Source organism: Theobroma cacao, chromosome 2 (genome assembly GCF_053813885.1).
Source record: "Theobroma cacao isolate CCN51 chromosome 2, ASM5381388v1, whole genome shotgun sequence".
Taxonomy (NCBI): domain Eukaryota; kingdom Viridiplantae; phylum Streptophyta; class Magnoliopsida; order Malvales; family Malvaceae; genus Theobroma; species Theobroma cacao.
Window position 1 is genome coordinate 48,696,942 of NC_142640.1, and position 25,225 is coordinate 48,722,166.

Here is a 25,225-nt window from a genome sequence, read left to right on the forward strand (position 1 = left end):
ATCCTTCTTTTTGACCAAATGCTGAGGAAGATGTGGGTATTGAATGCTTTGTAAAGCAAGCAAACATCCCCAAGACCCCAACCTAAAGTGTGTAAAGAAAGAAAGTGAAATGGAGAAAATGAGGTCTACTTTTCTGAATTGTGTTTGTCCACACTCACAATACTCTTCTCCACCTACATGATTGGCCGTTCCATTATTTGGCCTGGCGTGCGACACCGGTGCAGGGTGCTGCCACATGGCTCCTCGGATCCTATCCGGATGGATGTGTGCCAACTGAAAGAGGAGGTCAACATGGGTAAATGAAATCCCACTAAGAAAGCAGATAATTGGCATAAAACAAAACCAAATATGTGGCTGTCTTTCCTGTCCAGCGATGTTTGCATCATGCAAAAGATATTGCGAAAATTTGGCATGATTGCCTTCTGAATTTTCTTGCAGTTCAACATCATCGTGGTTGTACTGTTACACGCAATTTGATGGCAGTACCAATGAGTAAGGATGATTTGGTTCCTAATCTGCTATGGTTCTTGCAGGAGTATGTTACCAGATATATTGTCATTGGATGTACTTTAATTTCTTAAAATAACATAACCTTGGTTCTTCTATTGTAACAGTTGAGAGAGTAGGTACCCACTCCTGCTGCTGCTAAAACATGAAACCATGCCTGCCCTTCCACCTTGAAATAATCAAAAGGTTTCAATAATAAATCCTGTACATGTTCTACTAACTAGGAGGAAGATGTGGTTTACTTGCTAAGTATCTAACAAGTTATCAGCATTCATGTACCTTGGAAGAAAAAAAATCAAAGGCAAAGATGGACAAACGTGCTTACAACTGATGCACCATCACTACTTCATGCCATTGCTCAGACTAGTCAACATTCACATTATGCTGACATGTTGAGTGATGGAAGGAGTTTGTCTATCAAAATTAGGGCAGCAGCTAAGTTGGCATGAGAATTACAGTAAAACCATGACAGTGTAGTTCAAGAATAAACTATCATCATCTTTTCTTGAGAATTGGTATCAATAAATTCCGCTATCTGGACAAGCATTGGATAATCCAAAAACCGGAAAAGCCTAAGGAGGGTTAAAGAAAGAATGAAACCTTGGTTTGAAGTTACTGGACTAAAGGGGAAAAGGCCAAAAAAAAAGCACTGGGAAATTACTAATTGAATTAAACTATTGAAGTGTCATGTGCTTCTGAGGATCTTGTCACTGAAAACTTCAGGTCCTTTAAATGTGTGCATTGATTCCTCCCTCACATGGCAGATATGCAATGCTAGTTCTTAAGCAATATAGCAACTGGGCAACCCCATCTCTCCACATGTATGACTGACTTACTACAGTGTAAGCATATCTAACAATTTATTTATTGCAGATTTAAATTATACAGTTAATTGTTGAGAGCCTGCACGTTGCACCTCATACCACGCATACAGCCTATACTGGCATGGTGCATGTTACTCGAATTCGGAGTGAGTGTTAGACATGGATATGTGTCATGTATAGGACGTTACAGTTTTATATTTGAAGGGTTGGACCTCCATACTTATGGCCTTCGGTTTATGTGTCGGATACGGGTATTTCAAGGAAAATCAAGAGTCGGGGCAAGGTCGGTTGTGGTTAGGATATACCTAGTGTATTCTGAGGCAAGCAGCATCTGTTAGAAACTTAGAATTGTTCTTTGTCTCTCTTATCTATAAAATATAGTAATTTTTTTATCTCTTTCTTAAATGCTTTAAGATCTGTATCTCAATGTCAATTGCAGCTTAGTGAGTACATAAGGGACTGCAATAGACATGAGAAAGAAGCTAATCATGGAGGATTCTGGCGCTGAGTTCCCTGGCTTCAAAATTTGTGTTCACAAGGATGAGCTGGTATTTAGAAGGCCTCTTAGCAGGCTGCAAAGGCGAGCCCCTCGTCCTCTGCAGGTTAAGCCCAATGCTTCTTCTCTTGAAAGCAAGGCTGTAGCATCACAAGTAATGGATTGCAGTCTAAATCCATCATCATCATCATCAGCAGCAGCAGCAGCAGCAGCAACATCTGCATCTTCATTTAATTCATTCTATCAAAGTAAAGACCCCATTCCTCTACTATCTCCTCTCGTTTTGCCTTGTTTGCTCGAATCATCTTACCTTCATCAAGAAGGAAATACGGCAAAATGAATTACTCTGAAATGTACAAGCTCTTTGTTAAACGGCATGTGATCCCATCTTAGTTTTCCTGCACGTTTCACATAAGATATGTATACTATTTCCTGATGTTCTTCTTCTTCTTCTGTTCCTTGCTCTCCACTTTGTTAAAAAAAAAAAAAAGGCAATTGACTACTGTTATTGCTACTGTTCTATAGAGTTTCAATTGATCTCTTTAACAGGTTATGAATAATTAGATGGGAAGAACAATCCAACAGATCATACATTGATCTTCATCAACCGACATGGAAACTCTTCCATGTTTTACAACAAAGAGAACCGATTGATTAAAGCAAAGAACATGTCCAGATAACCATCCCGATGTTAAGACTCCGGCCAGGTTCATGACCCCCCCCCCCCCCCCCCCCCCCCCCCCGCCCTCCCCCCCTCCCTATGAGTTCTAATTCAATGCAAGGTGGAGAGTTGGCCATAAATGGATTCACAGACCAAAATTGAGCTTTTTTGCATCAATAGGGCCAATTCAACTGATTCATGTTCATCACTTCCTCAACACTCAATTAGCCACGTAAGTATTGAATATAAAAAATTTATATTTTATATAATTGGGATTAGATATTTTTAAATATCTGATTAAAAAATACTTATTATTACATCTAACATGTATAATGAATTTGTTTAAAAAATATTTAAAAAATTAAAATCAATTGACAAATTTAAAATTTTATTTTAAATTGACATCTCAAGTATAAATTTTAGAAAAAAATGATATTTATAAATTGATAAGAATTTCATGTTCTTTTTATTTAAATTTTACGAGTTTAAGACAGAAATTTTAATTTTGATATATTTTAAATAAATTTTTTAAAAATATTTATATAAAAATAATATTTCATAATTTTAATATGCAAAATTTAAGCTAAAATTCTAGGTTGGGAGTTGAAAATGAGGCAAAAAAAAGGGACGCCATGAAATTGCCTGTCACCCCGCTCGCGTTACCTCCCAAGAAAACTCACGCCACACGTTTCAACATCCGATTGGTAGGACAGCTTTTTTCTTGTCAATTTACTTCCGAGTATACCCCTCGTACCTACCACAAATCACACCAATTCGGAAACCAATCATCACCCGCTGATTCCTCATCTCATTCGTCCGTGACGGTCCTTATGTCACAGAATCTAAAACCGTAACGTACACCGCCGTAGTCCTTATTCTTCGTGCGTATCAAACAAGGCCCTCTTACTCCCGTAGTGATTTTAATTTTGTTATTTATTTTTCCTTTTTTGATATAATTTTTCCTCGAAATTTCCCGTTTTAGCTTATAGTTTTGGCACTAAATTCAAAAACCCTAAGGTCCCAATTCTGCCAATGCTCTCACTTTTCATCGCCCGCAATCAATCCCTCGCCTTTTCCCTTTAAATCCGTCCCCCTCGTTGTTTGTTTTCTTCCCGGTTACTTTGATCAAGGTAAGTTGGTTTCGTTGCATTCTAATTTGATCTTGGTTATATTTTAGGATTTTTTTTCAATTTTTCGTTTCTCGGTTTTTTCAGTCGCTGACTGGAATTAGGGTTTATAATTTGGTAATTTTGTGGTTTTAATTTGTGAATTTAGTGAAAAGCTATGTTTCTTAGGTATTTTGATTTTGAGTATTTCTTTAATCTTTTAATCGTGATTTGATTTTCTCAGAATTTCGAGGTTTAATCTTTCTGCCAAGCTCCACTCTTAACAATTAATTAACTGCACGATCATTTTATGTATTAGATTATGCGTTGAAAATCGAGGCCAACTTCATTGATGGTTATATTCAGGACAAGGGTTTAAATCCCCTATTTATTGGACTTGAAAACTGGTGGGCTTTTTTTTTTTTTTTTTTCCTGCTAAAACATATGCTGTGTGACTGGAAAAATTATTGATTGGGTTGCATTGGGTAGTTAGGGAAAGATTATCTTGTAAGACTTTAAATGTAATAGTATCGAACTATATATATTTTGTTGCTGTGAGCTTAACAGAGGGGGAGAGATATGTTCATGAAATCTTGATGTTAGATTATTTTATGGGTTGATATAGATTGCGTCTTGGGTGTTGCAGTTGAAATGTTGTTTTAACTAAGCAATCATGGCTATTTTATATATTTGTGTATGCAGGAAGTAAAAGTAAATGAGAGGGAAAGGAGTGATGAGAGGTCTTTCTCAACCTAAATCTTTTTCCAGGAGGAAAACACTGAAAAGCTTCAACGTGAAAGGTAAACTTGAGAATGTTGTTCTCATTGATGTTGAAGGTGATATATGTGAGAATGTTATTATCATCGATGCTTCTGAGTCTGTTGAAGAAGGTTCTAGTGGATCAGGGGGTGGGAAAAGATTTCCTTCTCCAGGTGTGATTAGCATTGATGATGATGAAACTGATAATATGGATGATCCCAAAATTTGTGCTGAATGTGGTGGTGACCTGGATAGTGATGCGTCCTCAAGTAAAAGTTCTCCTGCGCCTGATTTTATGCATAAATCTGTAGGCCTAGATGACGACGAGTGCCGGGTAATCCGGGAAAAAAAATCTGCATTCAAGTTATCAAAGTGCAAGAAAACCTACACTGGGAAGACTCCTTGTGGAAAACGTTTTGGTTTAAGTCCTGAGTCCGAGGATAGCTCATCTGGAAGTGATTGTTCTGATTGTGAACTCATGGAAGGTTCTGTTGGAAAGCTTCGTGAACAATGGGAGAAAGCGTTTCAAAGAAAGAAATGTAATGCTAGAAATGGTCGATCTGGTTTAGAGGATCAGAGTAGTGCTTCTGGATCACATAATAATACTCCTGCAACAGTTCATGAAGAAAATAGAACTGAACAATGTGCTGAAACCCCTGTATCCTCTGGTTCAAGTTATTCAAATATTCAAAAACAGAATACTTCTGCTTTTGAGACTAGTAGTGATAAATACACGGGTGGTACTTCTCCCCATCCTGGGATGGGAAGCCCTTTTGTAAAATTTGATAAGAAAGTTGACCATGAAAGCTTTTCATGGTCGAAATATGGGCCAACTGCTGAAGAATGGTTTTCACATGTTAAGGATGATGTTATATTTGGAAGGGAAACAAATATGAAAGATCCTCCTTTACGGGATGGAGATCAAGATTCTTGTCAGGTACCCCTAAATTCTGACCCACACTCAAGTAACTTGCACCAGAGAAATAGGGGTTCAAATGGAAAAGAGAAGCTTCAATCCAAAGAACCTTCGGCGTCAATTCCTAAATTATCTGAAGAAAAACAGGTTGACAATGGTGTGACCCCTTCTGAAATCAAAGTTGGAACTGTTTTTGATGAACCTTCTTCTGTTAAGACTTCATTTGTTAAGATGCCAGTAGTCGGCAGTGAAATTTATTCTGATAGAGAGAAAGTGTTATCTGGGGACAGTTCTCAGTATGATGAAACTCAAATTAAGCAATCTTGTTCTGAAGCAGAGGAATCGTATGTTGAATCACCATCTGGCAGTAAAAAATGTGATGAAAGGGATACATTACATGTTCAAGGTGTTGATGCTACAGCTTCTGGTGAAAAGGACATAGTTATTGACCGAGAAAAGCTCAAGGAGACTGTTGAATACAAACTAGCAGTGGAAGAAGAATGGGCATCCAGGCAGCGAGAGTTACAAATTCAGGTTTGACACTTAAACTGATTAGTTCTCTTTCTTTGGTTGGAGATTATTCTCTTTTGTTTTAACAATATCACGAGGATTTTAGGGAATAAGTAATTAAAATTATTTAATCAGTTGATACGGGTGAGGTATTCTGCATTCTACAAAAGTATGAATGCTCCAAGTTTAAATGGTGACCTGATCTTTAATTGTCAGAAAGTGTGCTAACCAAATTGTTGCTTCTTCCTCACTCTTTCATCTTCAGGACAGTTTCTTTCGGGGTCTGTTTGTCAACCCCTATAATGTTAACTCAATGTTTAATTTTGTAAACAACATATTATTTTTGTTTTATAATCAACAGATAACTTGTGTTAGCTTAAGGTTTGAAGTAAACTTAATAAAACTGGGTTATACAATTAGTTCTGCAAATGGCTTTTATAGATGGAAAAGGAAATCAACTTTATATTTTTTCAGGTCAAATTTAAACTGGATTTTAAAAAATCGGTTTTGAAATTTTTACTTTTTAACATGAAATAATCTTTTATATTGCATGAAATGGAATTCTTTGGTTATATGAAAATTTTTTGTTAGAGTAGGCAATTTGGACTTGCTATGTTTTATAAATGACTTGGTTTTAGAAAACTAACAAGTTTCTGCTCTAAATTCCTATATACTGAATGGCTGCTTGTTAAGTATAAGTTCAGAATGAGTAATTAAGAAAGAAGAAAGAGGGACAGTGGAGAAACAATGAAGGGAGAAAGGGAAAAAGACGTTTTAATATGTAAAGAGAGAAATATGACATGTCAAAAAATTTTAAATAGAGTAAGAATGGTAGAATCTTGAAATGCAAAGGCTGGTTCCAGGTAAAAAGATAAAAAACAGTGGGCTGCATAGGCATAAATAGGGAACGTGTTAACTTTAAAATTTTAGCATGATCTTGAATTTGATCTATTTTATGCTAAGTTGGTTTTTTTTTAGGCTTATTAATTATTGTTGGTCCATTTATATGCAGTATTCCTTCCCAATATTTCCTTTATTTATTGGTAAGTAAATAGACTGACTGACTCATTTTTTGGGGAATAAAAAGGGAACAAAAAAACTAATATAGTGTACTATTTTTATTTCCTCTCTTTGATGAAATGAACTTAATTGGACAAAGCACACTTTAAGAGTAATATTAATTGGCCTTTAAAAAAAAAGAGAGTAATATTTGTTATATTCTTACAATCATGAAAATTGTTGCTTACAAAAATATATATAAGCTTATATGTTCATATTAGAATAAACTTGTGTAATGATAAAAGAAACAATATTCTTTTAAAAGAAATACAATTGCAAAAATACTTCAGAGTGTATTATGACCCAAAAGAACAAATCATTGCAGACTGTCCCCATTGTACCATAAAATCATTACCCTGTGCACCCTGTCTCGAACTTGTACCTCGTCTTTTTTGGAACATACCATGTTCCTAGTAACTATGTTCATGCTTTGAGGATTTCTATCATTTAAATTGCTCAAATTAATCAATTGGACTTGTTACTTAACATGTTTTGGACTCACTTCTTTCTCAGGCAGAAGAGGCTCAAAGGTTGCGGAAGAGAAGAAAGGCTGAAAGTATGCGTCTACTAGATATGGAGAGACGGCAAAAGCAGCGCCTGGAGGAAATAAGAGAGACACAGAAGAAGGTATAGATATATATTGATATTTTCCCTTATTCTCCTTTTCAAAATTGCTTGTTCTTTTTTTTTTCTTATATTTGAGTAATTATGTCTTCATCTGCTAAATGATGTCTACTTCAGGATGAGGAAAATATGAACTTAAAAGAGCAACTGCGAATTGAAGTAAGGAAGGAGCTTAGTCAATTGGAATTATCATGCATTAATATGGCCTCACTGCTGCGTAGCTTGGGAATCCCTGTAGGTGGTGGTTTTTGTCCCTTGTCCCATGAGGTGAGTGAAGCTGAATTCATTTATATGCCATCTCATGAACAAAATTAGTTTTGTTTCTTTTGAGTGAAATCCCCAGAGGGGTTATTAATATATCTTGTTATCCTAGTGCCCAATAGTATCAAATTCGGTGGTCTGCTGTATTTTGTTGCAGCAGTTAATTGTTCAAATAATAATTTTTATTATTGGTTACGGAACTTCTGGATGTTGTTCCTGCATTGTGAAGCCACAAGAATCTCACAACTTATAAATTTTATTTCCATGTTAAAATGCCAAGGTTTTTTCTAACAAAGATCAATGGTCATCTCAGGTGCATGCAGCTTATAAACGAGCTGTGCTAAGATTTCATCCTGACCGAGCATCTAAAACTAATATTCGCGAGCAGGTTGAGGCAGAGGAAAAATTCAAGCTTATTTCTCGCATGAAGGAGAAATTTTTAGCAACCTCATGTCACTGAATGATAATGAAGGTTCAAATTTTGTTACAACAGTGCAATTTTTGTTGTTTCATTGGCATTCTATTGAGCTAGAGCTGCTAAAGAAATTTTTTTGATATTGCATATGTTGGCAATTTTTTGCCAGTTCTGATCGGGTGGGCCCAAAATTGTAAAGCAGTTGTAAATACTTGCAAAGAAATTATTTTTAGAGGTATGGTTATATATCATAGCGAATCTTTGAGAATGGAGTTCATGCTGATTAATCGTGTGCCAACTGATGTCCACATTTATTGGATTTTGAGAGGGCTATGAACTTGAATGAATGACTGCTGTGTTCGGTATATAAACTGAAAGAGGGGACTGTACTCCCCATAAAACTTGCTGGAAATAATTTTGTACTTGCATTGCAGGGGAGATCATTGTGTAAGCCTGTACTGTTTATACCGTTTAGTTTAGTTTTAATATGTTGTAATTTCATATTGTATGCATCTTTTCCTTTAGAAACGATTGATGTTTTTAACCTTTTAAGGCATTGCATAAAGCATGTTTCAGACTATGTTGCCTGGATATTATTTGTTTCAAACCTGTTACAAATTTGTTTTATTAGTTTGATCTTCAGCAAGCCAGAGCCGGTTCCTGGGTTCACCTAGTCCTTGTATTGTGTATAAAGAGAATTTTGAATATAAATCAATAGTATGCCATAATTTAGTATGATTTCTTACCATTTTATTTAACTTTTTCTGGGTAAATTTATAACTAATTTCAGTCTTTACCAATGACGGAGCCAAGACTTATGCTTAATCTGGGCAAGGTTATTTCCCCTTCAGCAAATTTCTCCGGTTTGAAAACATGAACATCCCTCACCCCCATGTCTCAGGGTCATGGTGAAGTGCTGGAATTGAAATGAACAATTCACTGTTTTCATCTGGGAGAATTCTGTTATAGAAAAAAAGATACAAGGACAATCATACTCATCTCTAAGAACCATCTACAAAAATATCAGAATATAAGAGGAAATAGTACTCAGAGAAGTACCATCTTCATACTTGATTACTAGTACATTTAGTTCCAATACCATCATCTACCACTACATGGATAGAAACAAGGACTTGCTGGGATGACTGACTTGCTGCAGCCTCTATAAGCAACTGATCTACAAGGCATTATTCCATTGACAACTCTACGCTTCATTCTACAGAGAATGAAGTATTACCTGGATTCCATGTTGTGGCTGAAGCAAAAGAAGGGTATATGGTGAGTGGCTGTAGGTTGGGGAAAGGGAAATGTTGTATCGCTGTAGAATCATCGAAAGAGCAATCTTTGTTTCTGTCATTGCAAAGCTCATACCGACACAAGATCGAGGTCCCAATCCAAAGGGAGCATATGCAGCTGCATTATGTTTGGTGGCATTTGCAGTCCCTTCTGCGAATCTCTCAGGTTTGAAGAGATTGACATCATCTCCCCATAACTGAGGGTCATGGTGAAGTGCCACGGTTGGAACAACCAACTGTAAATCAGCTGGCAGGATGAGCTTTCCCAATTGAACTTCATTTTCAACTTTTCTTGCCATGCCACTTACAGGAGGATATAGTCTTAAAGTTTCATTAATGATCATAGTCATCTGTATGCAGCAGAAGAGGAATAAACATATCAAATCTATTCTGATTTTCAAAAATTCAATCTACTAAATGTTCAGTGATGTGTCCAAGCAGAAGGATTAGACTTGCTTACAGTCTTTAGTCTGCCAATGCCTTCAGAATGTGGATTTTGGTTACCAAAGACCTCAATCACCTCTCGTCTTGCTTTCTCCTGCCAATCTGGATTGATTGCCAAAAGCAAGACTGTCCATGCAAGTGCAGAATTAGTAGTTTCCTGTCCAGCAAAGTAAAATGTCTTGCATTCATCTACCAAATCTTGTACTGATAGCCTGTTCTTCTTGTCTGCGTCATGGTAAGCATTTACAAGTAATCCAAGAAAATCAGTGCCAAAGCTGTTGGCTTCTCCATTAACAACTTTCTCTTCTCGTTTCTTAACTACCTCCATCACAGAATTGTGTATTCCTTTTACAAGTTTGTCTGATTCAATTTCATCAGCAGTTTTACAGAAGTTACTGCAAAGGCGAAACAAATTTCCAACAACATATGAAGGCAAAATAAAACAAAAATCCACCTAGCTATACAAGAGTAGTTTAACCATTTGGGCAAAAGCTGCATAATATGACTTCTAGTTAGTCTCCTTTCTCATTAAATCAGAAATAACCTTAAGAGGAACTTACCTAATGACAGGAAACTTAGTTTTAAACAGGTTTCTGTTTGTCAAGACAGACAACTTCAACAACATGTCAAAAATCTTTTTCCCATCTAAGTAACTGCTACCAAAAGCTGTTCTTGATATGACTTCTGAAGTCAACAACCTAAATTCTTCAAACGCCTCAATTTCTTTGCCTTCAAATTGTTTCCACCTTTCCAGCATGGTCTCAACACTAGCAATCACTGCTGGTGTCATGCTCTGCCAAAACCATCACCCACACTTATGAGTAACTTACACTTTGCCAGGATTTGGTGCTTCTCTAATGCATTAAATTCACAAAACATGATCTAAATATGAAGTATCTTACATCAACACATCTATGACAAAAATAATTGTAGTATTGGATCAGAAGTTTACTTTTAAGCTGTCCCCATGGAAAGCATAATTGGCCAACTTCCTTTGCCTTGCCCATTTCTCACCTTCGGATGTCACAAGCCCATCCCCTAGTATCTTAAGAGCGAACTCGTCGTCATTCCACTTCCTTTCTCTACTTGTCCTTTTTGGAAAAGCTCTTTCACTACTTTTCAACACCTCTTTGACAAGCTCAGGCTCTGTGATAAACAGTTGAGCTCTAGTGCCTACCCAGGAAAGATAGATTTTCCCTAATCCCACAGAAACAAAAGAACGTTAATCTGTTTCTTAAAAAAAGGGTCTTAAAATTAAATGGGGGAATTTAATCTTACCATATGAGTTGATCCGTGAATAAACTGGAGGATTGACTCTGGGCAAAATATCATGTGATAAATTAGCCATAGGCTTGCTTAATGCGTCCCGTGTCATTCTTTCGGTCTCTTTGTTGTTTCCATGGATGAATTTGTAAGGAGGTCCTTTGATTCCTTGCAAATTCATTGCATACTGTATCCGAAGTGGTGTCCACCAATACTTGTGTAGGATTTTGATCAGAGCCATGACCAGATACAGGCACAGAGAGCCTGTAAGAAGGGCTGATAGATTTGCTGCAATGGAAGTCATTTGTAGAACCTGGCAAGGAAAACAGATTTTCTGATAAGTTCATTCCCGAGATATATCAGATTTATTACATCTAGAAGGCGGTCACTTTTGGCCTCATCTAGAATTATGGTCTAATCAATAGGTATAGTCAAATTCAACCGCATGAGCAATAATTGCAGCCTGTTCAACGTTTCACGTTCACGTGGACATAACTCAACGAATAGGAGCAGTGAAAATTAGTACAATTTGCAATAAAGAAAAGGGAAAAAACAAAAGTCAAAGCACGTTATGTCTGATGCAGAACAGAACTCTGTCCCGACAGAAAAATAGTAGTAACCTAATCCATTGACAAACACAACAAATAAGTAAAGATTGCGCATTGGCTTTCAAGAGTTTTACTTCTGCTAGTTGTCTTGTTGAACCTGAGAAGATCAATGTTCAAACTAAGGTTAATTAGGGTTGGGGCTGGGCTTCCACCTCGAAATCTTCGCCTAGTGCCTTAGACCCAACTTGAAAGTGTCATCGAGTCTAAATTTTGATTCTAATCAGGTACAATGTCTATATAAGAAGTGTCCAATATATATGTCGAGGCTGAGATGGCGATGGCTTTCATTTCTTGTGAGAAGCTTCTATACCACTAGGTAGAACATGTCATAAATTTACATTAGTTACAATCTAAACTACCTTTGCCAATGTCACATCTTGCAAGTTACAGCTAGGAAGGACAAAGTTATCATAGTGCTGATTCCTTGTATATGTAATTTCTTTATTAAAGTCATTGATCCTTGTTAAAATCAATCTGAGTTATGTTTTCTTGGGTTACTTAACTTGATAAGAGTACAAAATCAAGTATGTCAAAATTCTAGGATTTGCCAAAGGGTAAGAAAACAGAAAGAATGACACAATTGAATGGTATATATATCGAGGTGTGATAAAAAGAATTCGGATTCAAAAATTTATTTGAAAAAAAATTGAATTATAATTCACTTAAATTCGAATCGGTAAAAAGTTAAAAAATTTAAACTTCAAATGATTTTAATTCCAAAGTTTAATTTAAAGTGGTAATAATTTAAATTTAACATTAAAAATGACAAAATTTATCAACATTTATTTTAATTTAATATATATCCGAATTTAAATTGATCTGAATTCAAAACTATTCAAACTCGTTGTCACCTGAACTCGAAATGACTTGATTTAAAACTACTCGTCTGCCAACTCTAAAAAATATTCACATACAAATCAGAAGGCAGGCCAGTAGCATACTGTCTTGTTGCTGTGATGTGGTTGCTGATGATTGTCTGGCGGACAAGGGACAGGTGAGGGAATTTCCAAGGCCATATTACTGTTTACTTCTAAAAGATATTCACAAACAAATCCATGCGCAGACAGAGTTGAAACATTTTTGTTTGGCATATTATACTAATGATTGAAATGCTATCAGTATATTGCCTGGAATTACATATTAAATGTAGCTGATTTTGTTCATACTACCTATTAGGAATGTCAACGGGTAAGATACCTTATAATTTCGAAGTATCCGAACCCTAATCTTATAAAAAATTAATTACCTTAACTTTATTAATTACCCAAATAATTTTAAAATTATTACCCTAACCCTATTACATTTTTACTACTTTATAATTATTCTAACCCGTTTAAAAATCCGATCAGATTAAAAAAATTATTAAAATCTTCTTATCCAATTACTTAAACCCGTATACATATATAATAATATTTCTCTACGTATTTCATAAAATTAACTACTAATTAAATTAATAAAAATAAAAATAATAAAATTTAAATTTAAATAATCAAAAATAAAGATCTTAAATATAAACTTAAATAATTAAAAATAAATATCCATACAACGATATAAACTTATATAATTATACCTAAATATCCAAATAATAACATAAGCTTAAATAACTAAATACAAATATCCAAACAAATAACATAAACTTAAATAACAAAAAATATAATTTTTATAATGTTAACACAAAATAAAAAATAAATATATTTATATTTAAAGTATATATACTAAAAGTATTATAGTGTATATACAAAATAATAATTATATTCTTTATAAATGAACCCAATGTATATAAAGTATAGATATTAAAAGACATTACAATTTAATTAATAATCATAATTTTATTAATTAATTTAATTAATTATATGAATTTGTCCTTAGTTACATGAAATTTAAAAAAATAGCTAAATTTCAAAACTATTCTAATCTCACAACTTCTTTTTAGATAATTAAGTTTATATATTATAAATTTATATAAACAAAGGTATATATATTATTTAGTAATTAATTTATATAATAGTAATTATATTTTTTATAAATGAGCATAATATATAATATAAAGTGTATGTGTTAAAAGACATTAAAAGTTATATACTATAAAGTGTATATATATGTATATATTACAATTAATAATTTTATAAGTTATAATTTTTATAATGTTAACACAAAATAAAAAATAAATATATTTATATTTAAAGTATATATATACTAAAAGTATTAGTATATATATATTATAGTAATTATATTTCTTATAATATTACTCAATATATATAATATATATTTAAAAACATTTCAAGTTAATTAATAATCATAGTTTAATGAATTAATTTAATTAACTATATGAGTTTGTCTTTAATTACATGAAATTAGAAAAATAGTTAGATTCCAAAACTATTCTAAACTCAAAGACTCTCTTTAAGTATATATATATTATAAGTTATAATTTTTGTAATCTTAACCCAAAACAAAAAGTAAATACATTTTTATTAAAAATATATATAATAGTAATTATATTCCTTTATAATATGATATGATATTCATATTATTTAAACATAATTAATAATTTAATAGTATTTTTATTTATATATATTCATATAATCACATTAGTAATTTAACTTACTATTTTTTTAATATATTTGTCAATATTTAATAAAGGAAACTGTTGGTCAAGATGGTACAGACTTTGAGTGTCTTTCTTATTTACTTGGATTTGAATCCAATTAGTATCAGTTTTATTCAATTATTTAAACAATAAAAAAATATACAAACGGGTTTGGGACGGGTACCTGCAGACTTGAATATTATATAATTGAGTTCGGGTATCGGGTACCCTAAGAGTGATACCCGAACCCGATTCGAGTAGTGAAATCACTATCCGAATCCTACTCGAATCCGTTTATTGGGTATCCTAACCCGGTATAATCGGGTCGGTACCCGTTGACATCCCTACTAGTTATCAACGAAGTAAAGGGTTTTAAGGCAAAATACCAGATTTATCATTATAAGATAATTCAATACTGAATTGTGTCAGCTCATGGAATATGATGGAGAATAAGAGCCTGTTTGGCCTGACTTTTTTCTAACTTAAAAGTTATTATGAAGTTCTTATGAAAAATAATAACTTTTAAAATTATTCTAAAATTGTTTGGTAAATTTTTTTTATAAGTTATAATTTTTGTTAAAATTATCATAAAAAATATTTCTTTTTTTTTGAGAGGGTAATATTGTAATTATTTTTAACAAATGAGGATATTTTTGAAATAAAAATAAAAATTTTCTTGTATTTTTAAAAGAAGAGGAGAAAAAGCTCATCCTCGGAGCTTTTTTTTAAGCTCTTTTTTTTTTTTAATTTTGTTCTTAAAAAAAAAATTACTTTTTTTAAGAGCTTATCAAAAGATTATGTTTGACTTAACTTTTACTTTTAAGAGGTAGATAAACTGAAAAAAAGCTAAACCAAACATACACTAAGACTATGGCTTTTGTCAGCTCATGAAGGAGTAAGAGCTGCATTGGCTGTATCACCTGTGAAAAGGGCTGGTTTCTTCTGCCAGTCATGATCACAAGTTTGTCAAATTGTGGAAGTGATACGATTGCTAGCAGAATTCCCAAGTTTTAATCAGCAACGATTGTTGGTTTGTAGCTGTTCAGGTTGCTCAAAGGTGTCTATTTTGTGGTTTGTCCCAATGTAACTAACCTTGTCTGTTGTATGCATGCTATGCAACCTTGTGTCGTTAATGGTTAACTTGCACATTCTTGCTTAAATTCATTAACATTTTCTACAAAAAAAAATAAAATAATAAAGAATAATAATACTGAATTGTGACACTACACTTTAATTGTATTGAATTTTGTAATCATACTTTTTATTTCCATTAAACTCCATAAATGAAATATTTCAGTATAACATTCTTTAATCGTTATTTTTCATTCAAAAATAACTAAAACAAAACTAGTTAAAATAAAATAACAGTGACAAAATTTAATGCAATTGAAACACAATTGCAAGATTCAAATTTGGTATCTATCTTAAGATTTTTATTCACCATGCCATGAGGTTATTTGGTTCATGATATTCACAAAATGGCTACAGAAATTTAGAAGCTGAGAAGCCTTAGATTGTTTACTAGGAGCAGAGCTAGGATATATCAGGGTTCACCTAGTCCTTGTACTGTAGATAAATAGAATTTTCAATAGAAATCAATAGTATGCCATAATTTAGTATGATTTCTATCATTTCATTTAAATTTTTCCGGGCAGATTTATAACTAATGTCAATCTTTACCAATAATGGAGCTAAGCTCTATGCTCAATCTGGGCAAAGTCATTTCTCCTTCTGCAAGTCTCTCTGGTTTGAAAACATGAACATCTTCAACCCCATATCTCAGGGTCATGGTGAAGTGCTGGAGTTGAAATGAACAATTCAGTATTTTCTTCTTGGAGAATTTTGTTACAGAAAAAAAATATGCCTGGACAATCATACTGATCTCTGATCAAGATCTACAACAATATCAGAATATAAGAGGAAATAGTACTCAGAGGAGCACCATCTTCATACTTTATTGCTAAAACATTTTGTTCCAATACCATCATTTACTATTACATGAATAGAAACAAGGACAAATTAATCAACATCACTGACTGGGGTGAGTTACTGGCTGCGGCCTCTGTAAGCAACTGATCTACAAGGCATTATTCCATTGACAACTCTAGGCTTCATTCTACAGAGAATGAAGTATTACCTGAATTCCATGTTGTGGCTGAAGCAAAAGAAGGGTAAATGGTGAGTGGCTGTAGGTTGGGGAAAGGGAAATGGTGTATCGCTGTAGAATCATGGAAACAACAATCTTTGTTTCTGTCATTGCAAAGCTCATACCGACACAAGATCGAGGTCCCAATCCAAAGGGAACATATGCAGCTGCATTATGTTTGGTGGCATTCGCGATCCCTTCTGCGAATCTCTCAGGTTTGAAGAGATTGACATCATCTCCCCATAACTGAGGGTCATGGTGAAGTGCCATGATTGGGACACCCAAATGTAAATCAGCTGGCAGGATGAGCTTTCCCAATTGAACTTCATTTTCAACTTTTCTTGCCATGCCACTTACAGGAGGATATAATCTTAAAGTTTCATTAATGATCATAGTCATCTGTATGCAGCAGAAGAGGAATAAACATATCAAATCTATTCTGATTTTCAAAAATTCAATCTACTAAATGTTCAATGATGTGTCCAAGCAAAATGATTAGATTTACTTACAGTCTTTAGTCTGCCAATGCCTTCAGAATGTGGATTTTGGTTACCAAAGACCTCAATCACCTCTCTTCTTGCTTTCTCCTGCCAATCTGGATTGATTGCTAAAAGCAAGACTGTCCATGCAAGTGCAGAATTAGTTGTTTCTTGTCCAGCAAAGTAAAATGTCTTGCATTCATCTACCAAATCTTGTACTGATGGCCTGTTCTTCTTGTCTGCATCATGGTAAGCACTTACAAGTAATCCAAGAAAATCAGTGCCAAAGCTGTTGGCTTCTCCATTCACTACTTTCTCTTCTCGTTTCTTAACTATCTCCATCACAGAATTGTGTATTCCTTTTACAAGTTTGTCTGATTCAATTTCATCAGCAGTTTTACGGAAATTACTGCAAAAGCAAAACAAATTTCCACCAACATAAGAAGGCAAAATAAAACAAAAATCCACCTAGCTATACAAGAGTAGTTTAACCATTTGGGCAAAAGCTGCATAATATGACTTCTAGTTAGTCTCCTTTCTCATTAAATCTGAAATAACCTGAAGAGGGACTTACCTAATGACAGGAAACTTAGTTTTAAACATGTTTCTGTTTGTCAAGACAGACAACTTCAACAACATGTCAAAAATCTTTTTCCCATCTAAGTAACTGCTACCAAAAGCTGTCCTTGATATGACTTCTGAAGTCAACAACCTAAATTCTTCAAACACCTCAATTTCTTTGCCTTCAAGTTGCTTCCACTTTTCCAGCATCGTCTCTACACTAGCAATCAGTGCTGGTGTCATGCTCTGCCAAAACCATCACCACTCTTATGAGTAACTTATACCTTGCCAGGATTTGGTTCTTCTCTAATGCATAAAATTCACAAAACATGATCTTACTATGAAGTATCTTACATCAACACATCTATGACAAAAATAATTATAGCATTTGATCAGAAGTTTACTTTTAAGCTCTCCCCATGAAAAGCATAATTGGCCAACTTCCTTTGCCTTGCCCATTTCTGACCTTCGGATGTCACAAGCCCATCCCCTAGTATCTTAATAGCGAACTCGTCTTCATTCCTCTTCCTTTCTCTACTTGTCCTTTTTGGAAAAGCTCTTTCACTACTCTTCAACACCTCTTTGACAAGCTCAGGCTCTGTGATAATCAGTTGAGCTTTAGTACCTGCCCAAGAAAGATAGTTTTTCCCTAATTCCACGGAAACAAAAGAAGGTTAAATTGTTTCTTAAAAAAAGTCTTAAAGCAAAAAAAAAAAAAAATTGGGGGGGGGGGGGGGGGTGTGGGGGGAGAGAATTTAATCTTACCATATGAGTTGATCCATGAATAAACAGGAGGATTGACCCTGGGAAATATATCATGTGATAAACTAGCCATAGGCTTGCTTAATGCTTCCTGTTTCATTTTTACGGTCTCTTTGTTGTTTCCATGGATGAATTTGTAAGGAGGTCCTTTGATTCCTTGCAAATTCATTGCATACTGTATCCGAAGTGGTGTCCACCAATACTTGTGTAGGATTTTGATCAGAGCTATGACCAGATACAGGCACAGAGAGCCTGTAAGAAGGGCTGATAGATTTGCTGCCATGGAAGACATTTGCAGAACCTGGCAAGGAAAATAGATTTTCTGATAAAGTTCATTTCCCCGGGGTATATCAGATTTATGACATTTCAAGGGCGGTCACTTTGGCCTCATTTAGAATTATGGTCTAAGCTATAGATAGTCAAATTCAACCACATGACCAATAGTTGCAGCCTGTTCAACGTTTCACATTCACATGGACATAACTCAACGAATAGGAGCAGTGAAAATTAGTAAAATTTGCAATAAAGAAAAGGGAAAAGAGAACAGTCAAAGCACGTTATGTCTGATGCAGAACAGAACTCTGTCCAGACAGAAAAATAGCCGTAACCCATTGTCAAACACAACAAGTATGTTATTAATATTCATTTTAATTTAATATGTATCCAAATTTAATTTTATTTTGAAAAGTGATTTTATTAACCTCTATCTCATCACCAGCATGTCGTTTCAAGTGTTTAGCTTAGCATGCAAAAGACTCTCATGGCATAAACGGGCAGTGAAGCCTGTACACTTACAAAAGAATTTTGCTACTCACGCAAAAAGTAGCATCACTTGATCAAGGATCAACCGACCAAAACCAAACTTTAGGGGGGAAGCATTTACGGCCCTTGGCTACCTACACAAAATTATCGAGTACATACAAAGGATAGGAGAAGCAGGAGACCGACATCAGTCGTGAAGCAAAAAAGAGCACCCTAAAACTATCGTAGACTAGAGGAACAGCCTCCCCAATTAGCCAGCACGCCCTTCACACTTGGGCTACAAGCTGACAGGAAAGCAGCCCCTGCAATGCATCGAACACAACCAGCAAAAAAGACACAGGACGAGCACAAACCAACAACATCGAACCATCGACCATGGCGAAGAAGAGTCGAAAACTTGCAGCCCGCACTTGAGCAGAGGAAAGGCCGAGAGCAGCTCCGAGAAGGAGGGATGCCCCAAAAACACTCTGCAGAAAAACGCAAGCCACCTTACAAGAGAAAGCCAACACTCTCCACTATCGGAAGAGCCAAAGAGAAGAGCAGCTCCACAATTTGAGAAGCTCAAATGGAAGAAGAAACCTCATGATAGGAGAAACACCTGGTCCAACCAAAATTAGAAAACTCGACCAACCACGGACAGCAAGGGCAGCATGGAACACCCGTTAAGAACAAACACATGAAAGGGGAGAGCAGAAAGGACAAATCTTTGACTACCAATAGGGCAAAGGCAAGCCAAAGCAAATCAAACAGGATCGAAAAGCCCAAAGCAACAAGGAAAGGAAAACTAAAGAGAAAACAAACAAAACCTGAACAGAGGGAAATCTCAGTCAACAACAAAAAGCTTCCAATGAATCCAGGAAGAATAGATTCACTCACAAGGGAACCATCAGCAGAAGAACAAAAGGGACCCATGCAAGGGAGCGATGGTTAAAGATGAGAAGTGAGCCTTTGAATCAGAAAAGCCACTTGACATTTCATCTTTTTCACGTTTTTTTCTTTTTTTATTTTCTTTTTTGTAAATTTTCCTTCTTTTTTTTTTTAATTGATATGAATCCAAAACTATTCAAACTCGTTGTCATCTGAACTCGAAATGACTTGATTCTAAGCTACTCGTTTGCCAACTCTATGTATATCTCTTTTGTCTGAATCAGCAGGCAGGGCAGTAGCATACTGTCTTGTTGCTGTGATGTGGTTTCTGATGATTGTCTGGCGGACAAGAGACAATTGAGGACATTTCCAAGGCCATATTACTATCTACTTCTATAAAATATTCACATACAAATCCATGCGCAGGCATAGTTTCAAATCTCTCTGGATAAGCCTTTTGTTTATATATCAGCTAGTTGAACCTCAGTGTTACCGTGCCTGAGCTAATATGTCAGAGTTAAAATGTCACTGAATGATAACAAAGGTTCAAATTTTGTTACAACAGTGCAAGTTTTGTTGTTTCATTGGCATTCTATTGAGCTAGAGCTGCTAAAGAATTTTTTTTTTGATATTGCATATGTTGGCAATTTTTTGCCGGTCCTGATCGGGCGGGCTGGTCAAAATTGTAAAGCAGTTGTAAATACTAGCAAAGATATCATTGTTAACAGGTCTGGTTATATATCATAGCGCATCTTTGAGAATGGAGTTCATGCTGATTAATCGTGTGCAAACTGTGATGTCCACATTTATTGGGTTTTGAGAGGCCTATGAACTCGACTAAATGGCCGCTGTGTTCTGTCCATAAACTGAAACAGGGGACTGTACTCCCCATAAAACTTGCTGGAAATAATTTTATAGTTGCATTACAGGGGAGATCACCGTGTAAGCCTGTACTGTTTATACCATTTGGTTTAGTTTTAATATGTTGTAATTTCGTATTGTATGCATCTTTTCCTTTTGAAACGATTGATGTTTTTAACCTTTAAAGGCATCTCATAAAGCGTGATTCAGACTATCTTGCCTGGATATAATTTGTTTCAAACCTGTTACAAATTTGTTTTATTAGCTTGATCTTGAGCAAGCCAGAGCTGGTTCCCGGGTTCACCTAGTCCCTGTGAATTTTGAATATAAATCAGTAGTATGCGTATGATTTCTTATCATTTTATTTAATTTTTTCTAGGTAAATTTATAACTAATTTTAATCTTTACCAATGATGGAGTCAAGACTTATGCTTAATCTAGGTAAAGTTATTTCCCCTTCTGCAAATTTCTCTAGTTTGAAAACATGAACATCTTCACCCCCATATCTCAGGGTCATGGTGAAGTGCCGGAGTTGAAATGAAAAATTCAGTATTTTCTTCTTGGAGAATTTTGTTACAGAAAAAAAGGTACAAGGCAATCATACTCGTCTCTAATCAACATCTACAAAAATATCAGAATAGAAGAGGAAATAGTACTCAGAGGAGTACCCTCTTCATACTTGATTACTAGAACATTTAGTTCCAATACCATCATTTACTACTGCATGGATAGAAACAAGGACTGAGTGGGATGAGTTACTGGCTGCAGCCTCTATAAACAACTGATCTACAAGGCATTATTCCATTGACAACTCTAGGCTTCATTCTACAGAGAATGAAGTATTACCTGAATTCCATGTTGTGGCTGAAGCAAAAGAAGGGTACATGGTGAGTGGCTGTAGGTTGGGGAAAGGGAAATGGTGTATCGCTGTAGAATCATCGAAAGTGCAGTCTTTGCTTCTGTCATTGCAAAGCTCATACCGACGCAAGATCGAGGTCCCAATCCAAAGGGAATATATGCAGCTGCATTATGTTTGGTGGCATTTGAGATCCCTTCTGAGAATCTCTCAGGTTTGAAGAGATTGGCATCATCTCCCCATAACTGAGGGTCATGGTGAAGTGCCACGATTGGGACAACCACATGCAAATCAGCTGGCAGGATGAGCTTTCCCAATTGAACTTCATTCTCAACTTTTCTTACCATGCTATTTATAGGAGGATATAATCTTAAAGTTTCATTAATGATCATAGTCATCTGTATGCAGCAGAAGAGGAATAAACATATCAAATCTATTCTGATTTTCAAAAATTAAATCTACTAAATGTTAAGTGATGTGTCCAAGCAGAATGATTAGACTTGCTTACAGTCTTTAGTCTGCCAATGCCTTCAGAATGTGGATTTTGGTTACCAAAGACCTCAATCACCTCTCTTCTTGCTTTCTCCTGCCAATCTGGATTGATTGCTAAAAGCAAGACTGCCCATGCAAGTGCAGAATTAGTAGTTTCCTGTCCAGTAAAGTAAAATGTCTTGCATTCATCTACCAAATCTTGTCCTGATAGCCTGTTCTTCTTGTCAGCATCATGGTAAGCACTTACAAGTAATCCAAGAAAATCAGTGCCAAAGCTGTTGGCTTCTCCATTTAATACTTTCTCTTCTCTTTTCTTAACTATCTCCATCACAGAATTGTGTATTCCTTTTACAAGTTTTTCTGATTCAATTTCATCAGCAGTTTTACAGAAGTTACTGCAAAAGCAAAAAAAAATTACCACCAACATATGAAGGCAAAAGAAAACAAAAATCCACCTAGCTATACAAGAGTAGTTTAACCATTTGGGAAAAAGCGGCATAATATGACTTCTAGTTAGTCTCCTTTCTCATTAAATCTGAAATAACCTTAAGAGGAACTTACCTAATGACAGGAAACTTAGCTTTAAACAGGTTTCTGTTTGTCAAGACAGACAACTTTAACAGCATGTCAAAAATCTTTTTCCCATCTAAGTAACTGCTACCAAAAGCTGTTCTTGATATGACTTCTGAAGTCAACAACCTGAAGTCTTCAAACACATCAATTTCTTTGCCTTCAAATTGTTTCCACCTTTCCAGCATGGTCTCAACACTAGCAATCACTGCTGGTGTCATGCTCTGCCAAAACCATCACCCACTCTTATGAGTAACTTATACTTTGCCAGGATTTGGTGCTTCTCTAATGCATAAAATTCACAAAAGATGATATAACTATGAAGTATCTTACACCAACACATCTATAACAAAAATAATTGTAGTATTTGATCAGAAGTTTACTTTTAAGCTGTCCCCATGAAAAGCATAATTGGCCAACTTCCTTTGCCTCGCCCATTTCTCACCTTCGGATGTCACAAGCCCATCCCCTAGTATCATAAGAGCGAATTCGTCTTCATTCCTCTTCCTTTCTCTACTTGTCCTTTTTGGAAAAGCTCTTTCACTACTTTTCAACACCTCTTTGACAAGCTCAGGCTCTGTGATAAACAGTTGAGCTGTAGTACCTCCCCAAGAAAGGTAGTTTTTCCCTACTTCCACAGAAACAAGAGAAGGTTAAATTGTTCTTAGAAAAGGGTCTTAAAACTAAAGGGGGGAATTTAATCTTACCATATGAGTTGATCCGTGAATAAACAGGAGGATTGACTCTGGGAAATATATCATGTGATAAACTAGCCATAGGCTTGCTTAATGCTTCGTGTTTCATTTTTACGGTCTCTTTGTTGTTTCCATGGATGAATTTGTAAGGAGGTCCTTTGATTCCTTGCAAATTCATTGCATACTGTATCCGAAGTGGTGTCCACCAATACTTGTGTAGGATTTTGATCAGAGCTATGACCAGATACAGGCACAGAGAGCCTGTAAGAAGGGCTGATAGATTTGCTGCCATGGAAGTCATTTGCAGAACCTGACAAGGAAAATAGATTTTCCGATGAGTTCATTCCCGGAGTATCAGATTTATGACATTTAAAATCGGGTCACTTTTGCATTTAGAATTATGGTCTAATCTATTGATATATTCAAACAATTTATTTAAAGTGGGTAACATAGGCAGCCAAACACCCTCAATTTACCATAATTTGGTTAGTTGCCAAACAATTTATGAAAGGGAGAATCCATTTGCAAAATAGGTGTAGGGATTAATTAAATACACAGCTGTCAGAAAAGTATGAGATAAAAATTTCATGCAAAAGTCTAAAAAGGTACTTGCAATAAAGATCTCAAGAGGGATGGGCACCCAACACTTGTGGTCAACCTACAAGTCTTGGGTACTAACCATTAGATCATATGGTGATTGCAAGTGTTAATTTATATTTTTCATCTCGAGGTATATAGTGTTTGGTTCTTATAATGTGTAAGGTAAGTTGAATGATTTGATTAGTTAAATAAAGAATCGATAGTTCAATGTTTGGTCAACCACTCAATTTAGACTAGAATCAATCACACTCATTAAGTGAAGGTTCAAATCTGTGAGACACCTTTATTTATGAACAAAATTCTCAAAGTTGTTGGTATTTGAAACTTTTAAAAATGGTGGGGGATTGTTGGTGTAATTTCAAAATAAAAGGTTCTCACATAACGGATATTTATTTTAGCTCAAAAGTTATGTCAGATAATAAAAGATTATGTTAAGCTTAAAGGTTATGTCACAGAAAGTAACAGTGTAACTATTGGATTGTAAGTAGGTTTTTCATATAAATAGTTATATTTCTTAATAAAGTGATAATTGGAAAACCATCTCTGAATCCAGAAATTATGAGACAATTGAAAAACATCACAGTTAAAAAGTTTATATATGAAAAGTTATTTTTTCATATTGTAGCTCAAAAATTATGTTTTATGAAATGAATGATTATTCTCTCATTAGATGATTTTTGAAACAATACTTTTATCTAAGGATTATGTTTTACAAATTGCAAAGGTATCTTTAAGATAAAGAGGTGTCTTGATGAAAAGGTTGTAACTTCGAAGAAGAGATACTTGCAAGCCTATTTAAAAGACTTACGGCTAACCATTTTGATACATCAAAACAAATAAGACAAGTGTAGAAAAATCAACAGAGATAGAAGTGTTATGTTTTGAAAATAAATATAAACACTTAAGTTTTCATCATTTATCAAAGAAATCTAAATTCTTTATAATCTACTTGCTACAGAAAGTAAGTTTTAAGTTTGAACAACTTTGCAAATCTTTGGGTGTATCTAGCGGTTTATTCTTATAAAAGTGTAAAAATGAAGTTAGACGTTGACTTAATTATACCTCTAAGGTTATTTATATTATTTTCTTTTTGCATAGCGAATGATGAGGGCGAAATAAGGCTTAAAGATAATGTCTATTATGTCTTGAAGTCAATTTTGTGTATTCCTTAAATTTCATCAAAACCTTATTTGCACCAACAAAGATTGCGCATCGGCTTCCAAGAGTTTTTCTTCT

At 34.9% G+C, this 25,225-nt stretch overlaps 5 protein-coding genes across 6 annotated transcripts; 2 read left to right on the forward strand and 3 right to left on the reverse strand.

Moving 5' to 3' along the window:
- Nucleotides 1-1,292: 1,292 nt before the first annotated feature.
- On the forward strand, nucleotides 1,293-2,347 carry LOC18610184 (uncharacterized). The gene is made up of 2 exons (XM_018116322.2): nucleotides 1,293-1,349; nucleotides 1,771-2,347. Exon 2 carries the CDS (start codon nucleotides 1,802-1,804, stop codon nucleotides 2,165-2,167), a length of 366 nt encoding a protein of 121 aa, XP_017971811.2. The 5' UTR covers nucleotides 1,293-1,349; nucleotides 1,771-1,801; the 3' UTR covers nucleotides 2,168-2,347.
- Nucleotides 2,348-3,301: 954 nt separating this feature from the next.
- On the forward strand, nucleotides 3,302-8,406 carry LOC18610185 (Chaperone DnaJ-domain superfamily protein). 2 transcript variants are annotated; one of them, XM_018116449.2, is made up of 6 exons: nucleotides 3,302-3,618; nucleotides 3,914-4,001; nucleotides 4,297-5,803; nucleotides 7,352-7,465; nucleotides 7,580-7,729; nucleotides 8,037-8,406. In XM_018116449.2, the coding sequence occupies exons 3-6, from the start codon at nucleotides 4,310-4,312 to the stop codon at nucleotides 8,181-8,183; spliced, it is 1,905 nt and encodes a 634-aa protein (XP_017971938.2). In that variant the 5' UTR covers nucleotides 3,302-3,618; nucleotides 3,914-4,001; nucleotides 4,297-4,309; the 3' UTR covers nucleotides 8,184-8,406. The 2 variants fall into 2 exon arrangements, with proteins under 2 accessions (XP_017971938.2, XP_007045769.3); XM_007045707.3 differs by lacking the exon at nucleotides 3,914-4,001 and having other exon boundaries at nucleotides 3,303-3,618.
- Nucleotides 8,407-9,080: 674 nt separating this feature from the next.
- Nucleotides 9,081-11,507, reverse strand: LOC18610186 (cytochrome P450 CYP749A22-like). The gene is made up of 5 exons (XM_018115629.2): nucleotides 11,156-11,507; nucleotides 10,830-11,074; nucleotides 10,438-10,670; nucleotides 9,894-10,272; nucleotides 9,081-9,783 (listed from the first exon to the last, which is right to left on the reverse strand). Exons 1-5 carry the CDS (start codon nucleotides 11,442-11,444, stop codon nucleotides 9,355-9,357), a joined length of 1,575 nt encoding a protein of 524 aa, XP_017971118.2. The 5' UTR covers nucleotides 11,445-11,507; the 3' UTR covers nucleotides 9,081-9,354.
- A 4,745-nt stretch (nucleotides 11,508-16,252) lies between these two features.
- Nucleotides 16,253-18,670, reverse strand: LOC108660941 (cytochrome P450 CYP749A22-like). The gene is made up of 5 exons (XM_018115630.2): nucleotides 18,290-18,670; nucleotides 17,929-18,173; nucleotides 17,538-17,770; nucleotides 16,994-17,372; nucleotides 16,253-16,883 (listed from the first exon to the last, which is right to left on the reverse strand). The coding sequence occupies exons 1-5, from the start codon at nucleotides 18,576-18,578 to the stop codon at nucleotides 16,455-16,457; spliced, it is 1,575 nt and encodes a 524-aa protein (XP_017971119.2). The 5' UTR covers nucleotides 18,579-18,670; the 3' UTR covers nucleotides 16,253-16,454.
- A 2,644-nt stretch (nucleotides 18,671-21,314) lies between these two features.
- Nucleotides 21,315-23,780, reverse strand: LOC18610188 (cytochrome P450 CYP749A22-like). The gene is made up of 5 exons (XM_018115631.2): nucleotides 23,402-23,780; nucleotides 23,078-23,322; nucleotides 22,686-22,918; nucleotides 22,141-22,519; nucleotides 21,315-22,030 (listed from the first exon to the last, which is right to left on the reverse strand). The coding sequence occupies exons 1-5, from the start codon at nucleotides 23,688-23,690 to the stop codon at nucleotides 21,602-21,604; spliced, it is 1,575 nt and encodes a 524-aa protein (XP_017971120.2). The 5' UTR covers nucleotides 23,691-23,780; the 3' UTR covers nucleotides 21,315-21,601.
- Between the last annotated feature and the right edge of the window lie 1,445 nt (nucleotides 23,781-25,225).

What these genes read in the sequence shown, in the direction of transcription:
- LOC18610184 (XM_018116322.2), top strand. Translation starts at nt 1,802, where the DNA reads ATGAGAAAGAAGCTAATCATGGAGGATTCTGGCGCTGAGTTCCCTGGC.
- LOC18610185 (XM_018116449.2), top strand. Translation starts at nt 4,310, where the DNA reads ATGAGAGGGAAAGGAGTGATGAGAGGTCTTTCTCAACCTAAATCTTTT. An exon ending in AGCGAGAGTTACAAATTCAG is followed by an intron (nt 5,804 to 7,351) that starts GTTTGACACTTA and finishes CTTCTTTCTCAG; the next exon opens with GCAGAAGAGGCTCAAAGGTT. An exon ending in TAAGAGAGACACAGAAGAAG is followed by an intron (nt 7,466 to 7,579) that starts GTATAGATATAT and finishes TGTCTACTTCAG; the next exon opens with GATGAGGAAAATATGAACTT.
- LOC18610186 (XM_018115629.2), bottom strand. Translation starts at nt 11,444, where the DNA reads ATGACTTCCATTGCAGCAAATCTATCAGCCCTTCTTACAGGCTCTCTG. An exon ending in ACTAAGTTTCCTGTCATTAG is followed by an intron (nt 10,273 to 10,437) that starts GTAAGTTCCTCT and finishes TCGCCTTTGCAG; the next exon opens with TAACTTCTGTAAAACTGCTG. An exon ending in GCATTGGCAGACTAAAGACT is followed by an intron (nt 9,784 to 9,893) that starts GTAAGCAAGTCT and finishes TGCTGCATACAG; the next exon opens with ATGACTATGATCATTAATGA.
- LOC108660941 (XM_018115630.2), bottom strand. Translation starts at nt 18,578, where the DNA reads ATGTCTTCCATGGCAGCAAATCTATCAGCCCTTCTTACAGGCTCTCTG. An exon ending in TTCATGGGGAGAGCTTAAAA is followed by an intron (nt 17,771 to 17,928) that starts GTAAACTTCTGA and finishes TGGTTTTGGCAG; the next exon opens with AGCATGACACCAGCACTGAT. An exon ending in ACTAAGTTTCCTGTCATTAG is followed by an intron (nt 17,373 to 17,537) that starts GTAAGTCCCTCT and finishes TTGCTTTTGCAG; the next exon opens with TAATTTCCGTAAAACTGCTG.
- LOC18610188 (XM_018115631.2), bottom strand. Translation starts at nt 23,690, where the DNA reads ATGACTTCCATGGCAGCAAATCTATCAGCCCTTCTTACAGGCTCTCTG. An exon ending in GCTAAGTTTCCTGTCATTAG is followed by an intron (nt 22,520 to 22,685) that starts GTAAGTTCCTCT and finishes TTGCTTTTGCAG; the next exon opens with TAACTTCTGTAAAACTGCTG. An exon ending in GCATTGGCAGACTAAAGACT is followed by an intron (nt 22,031 to 22,140) that starts GTAAGCAAGTCT and finishes TGCTGCATACAG; the next exon opens with ATGACTATGATCATTAATGA.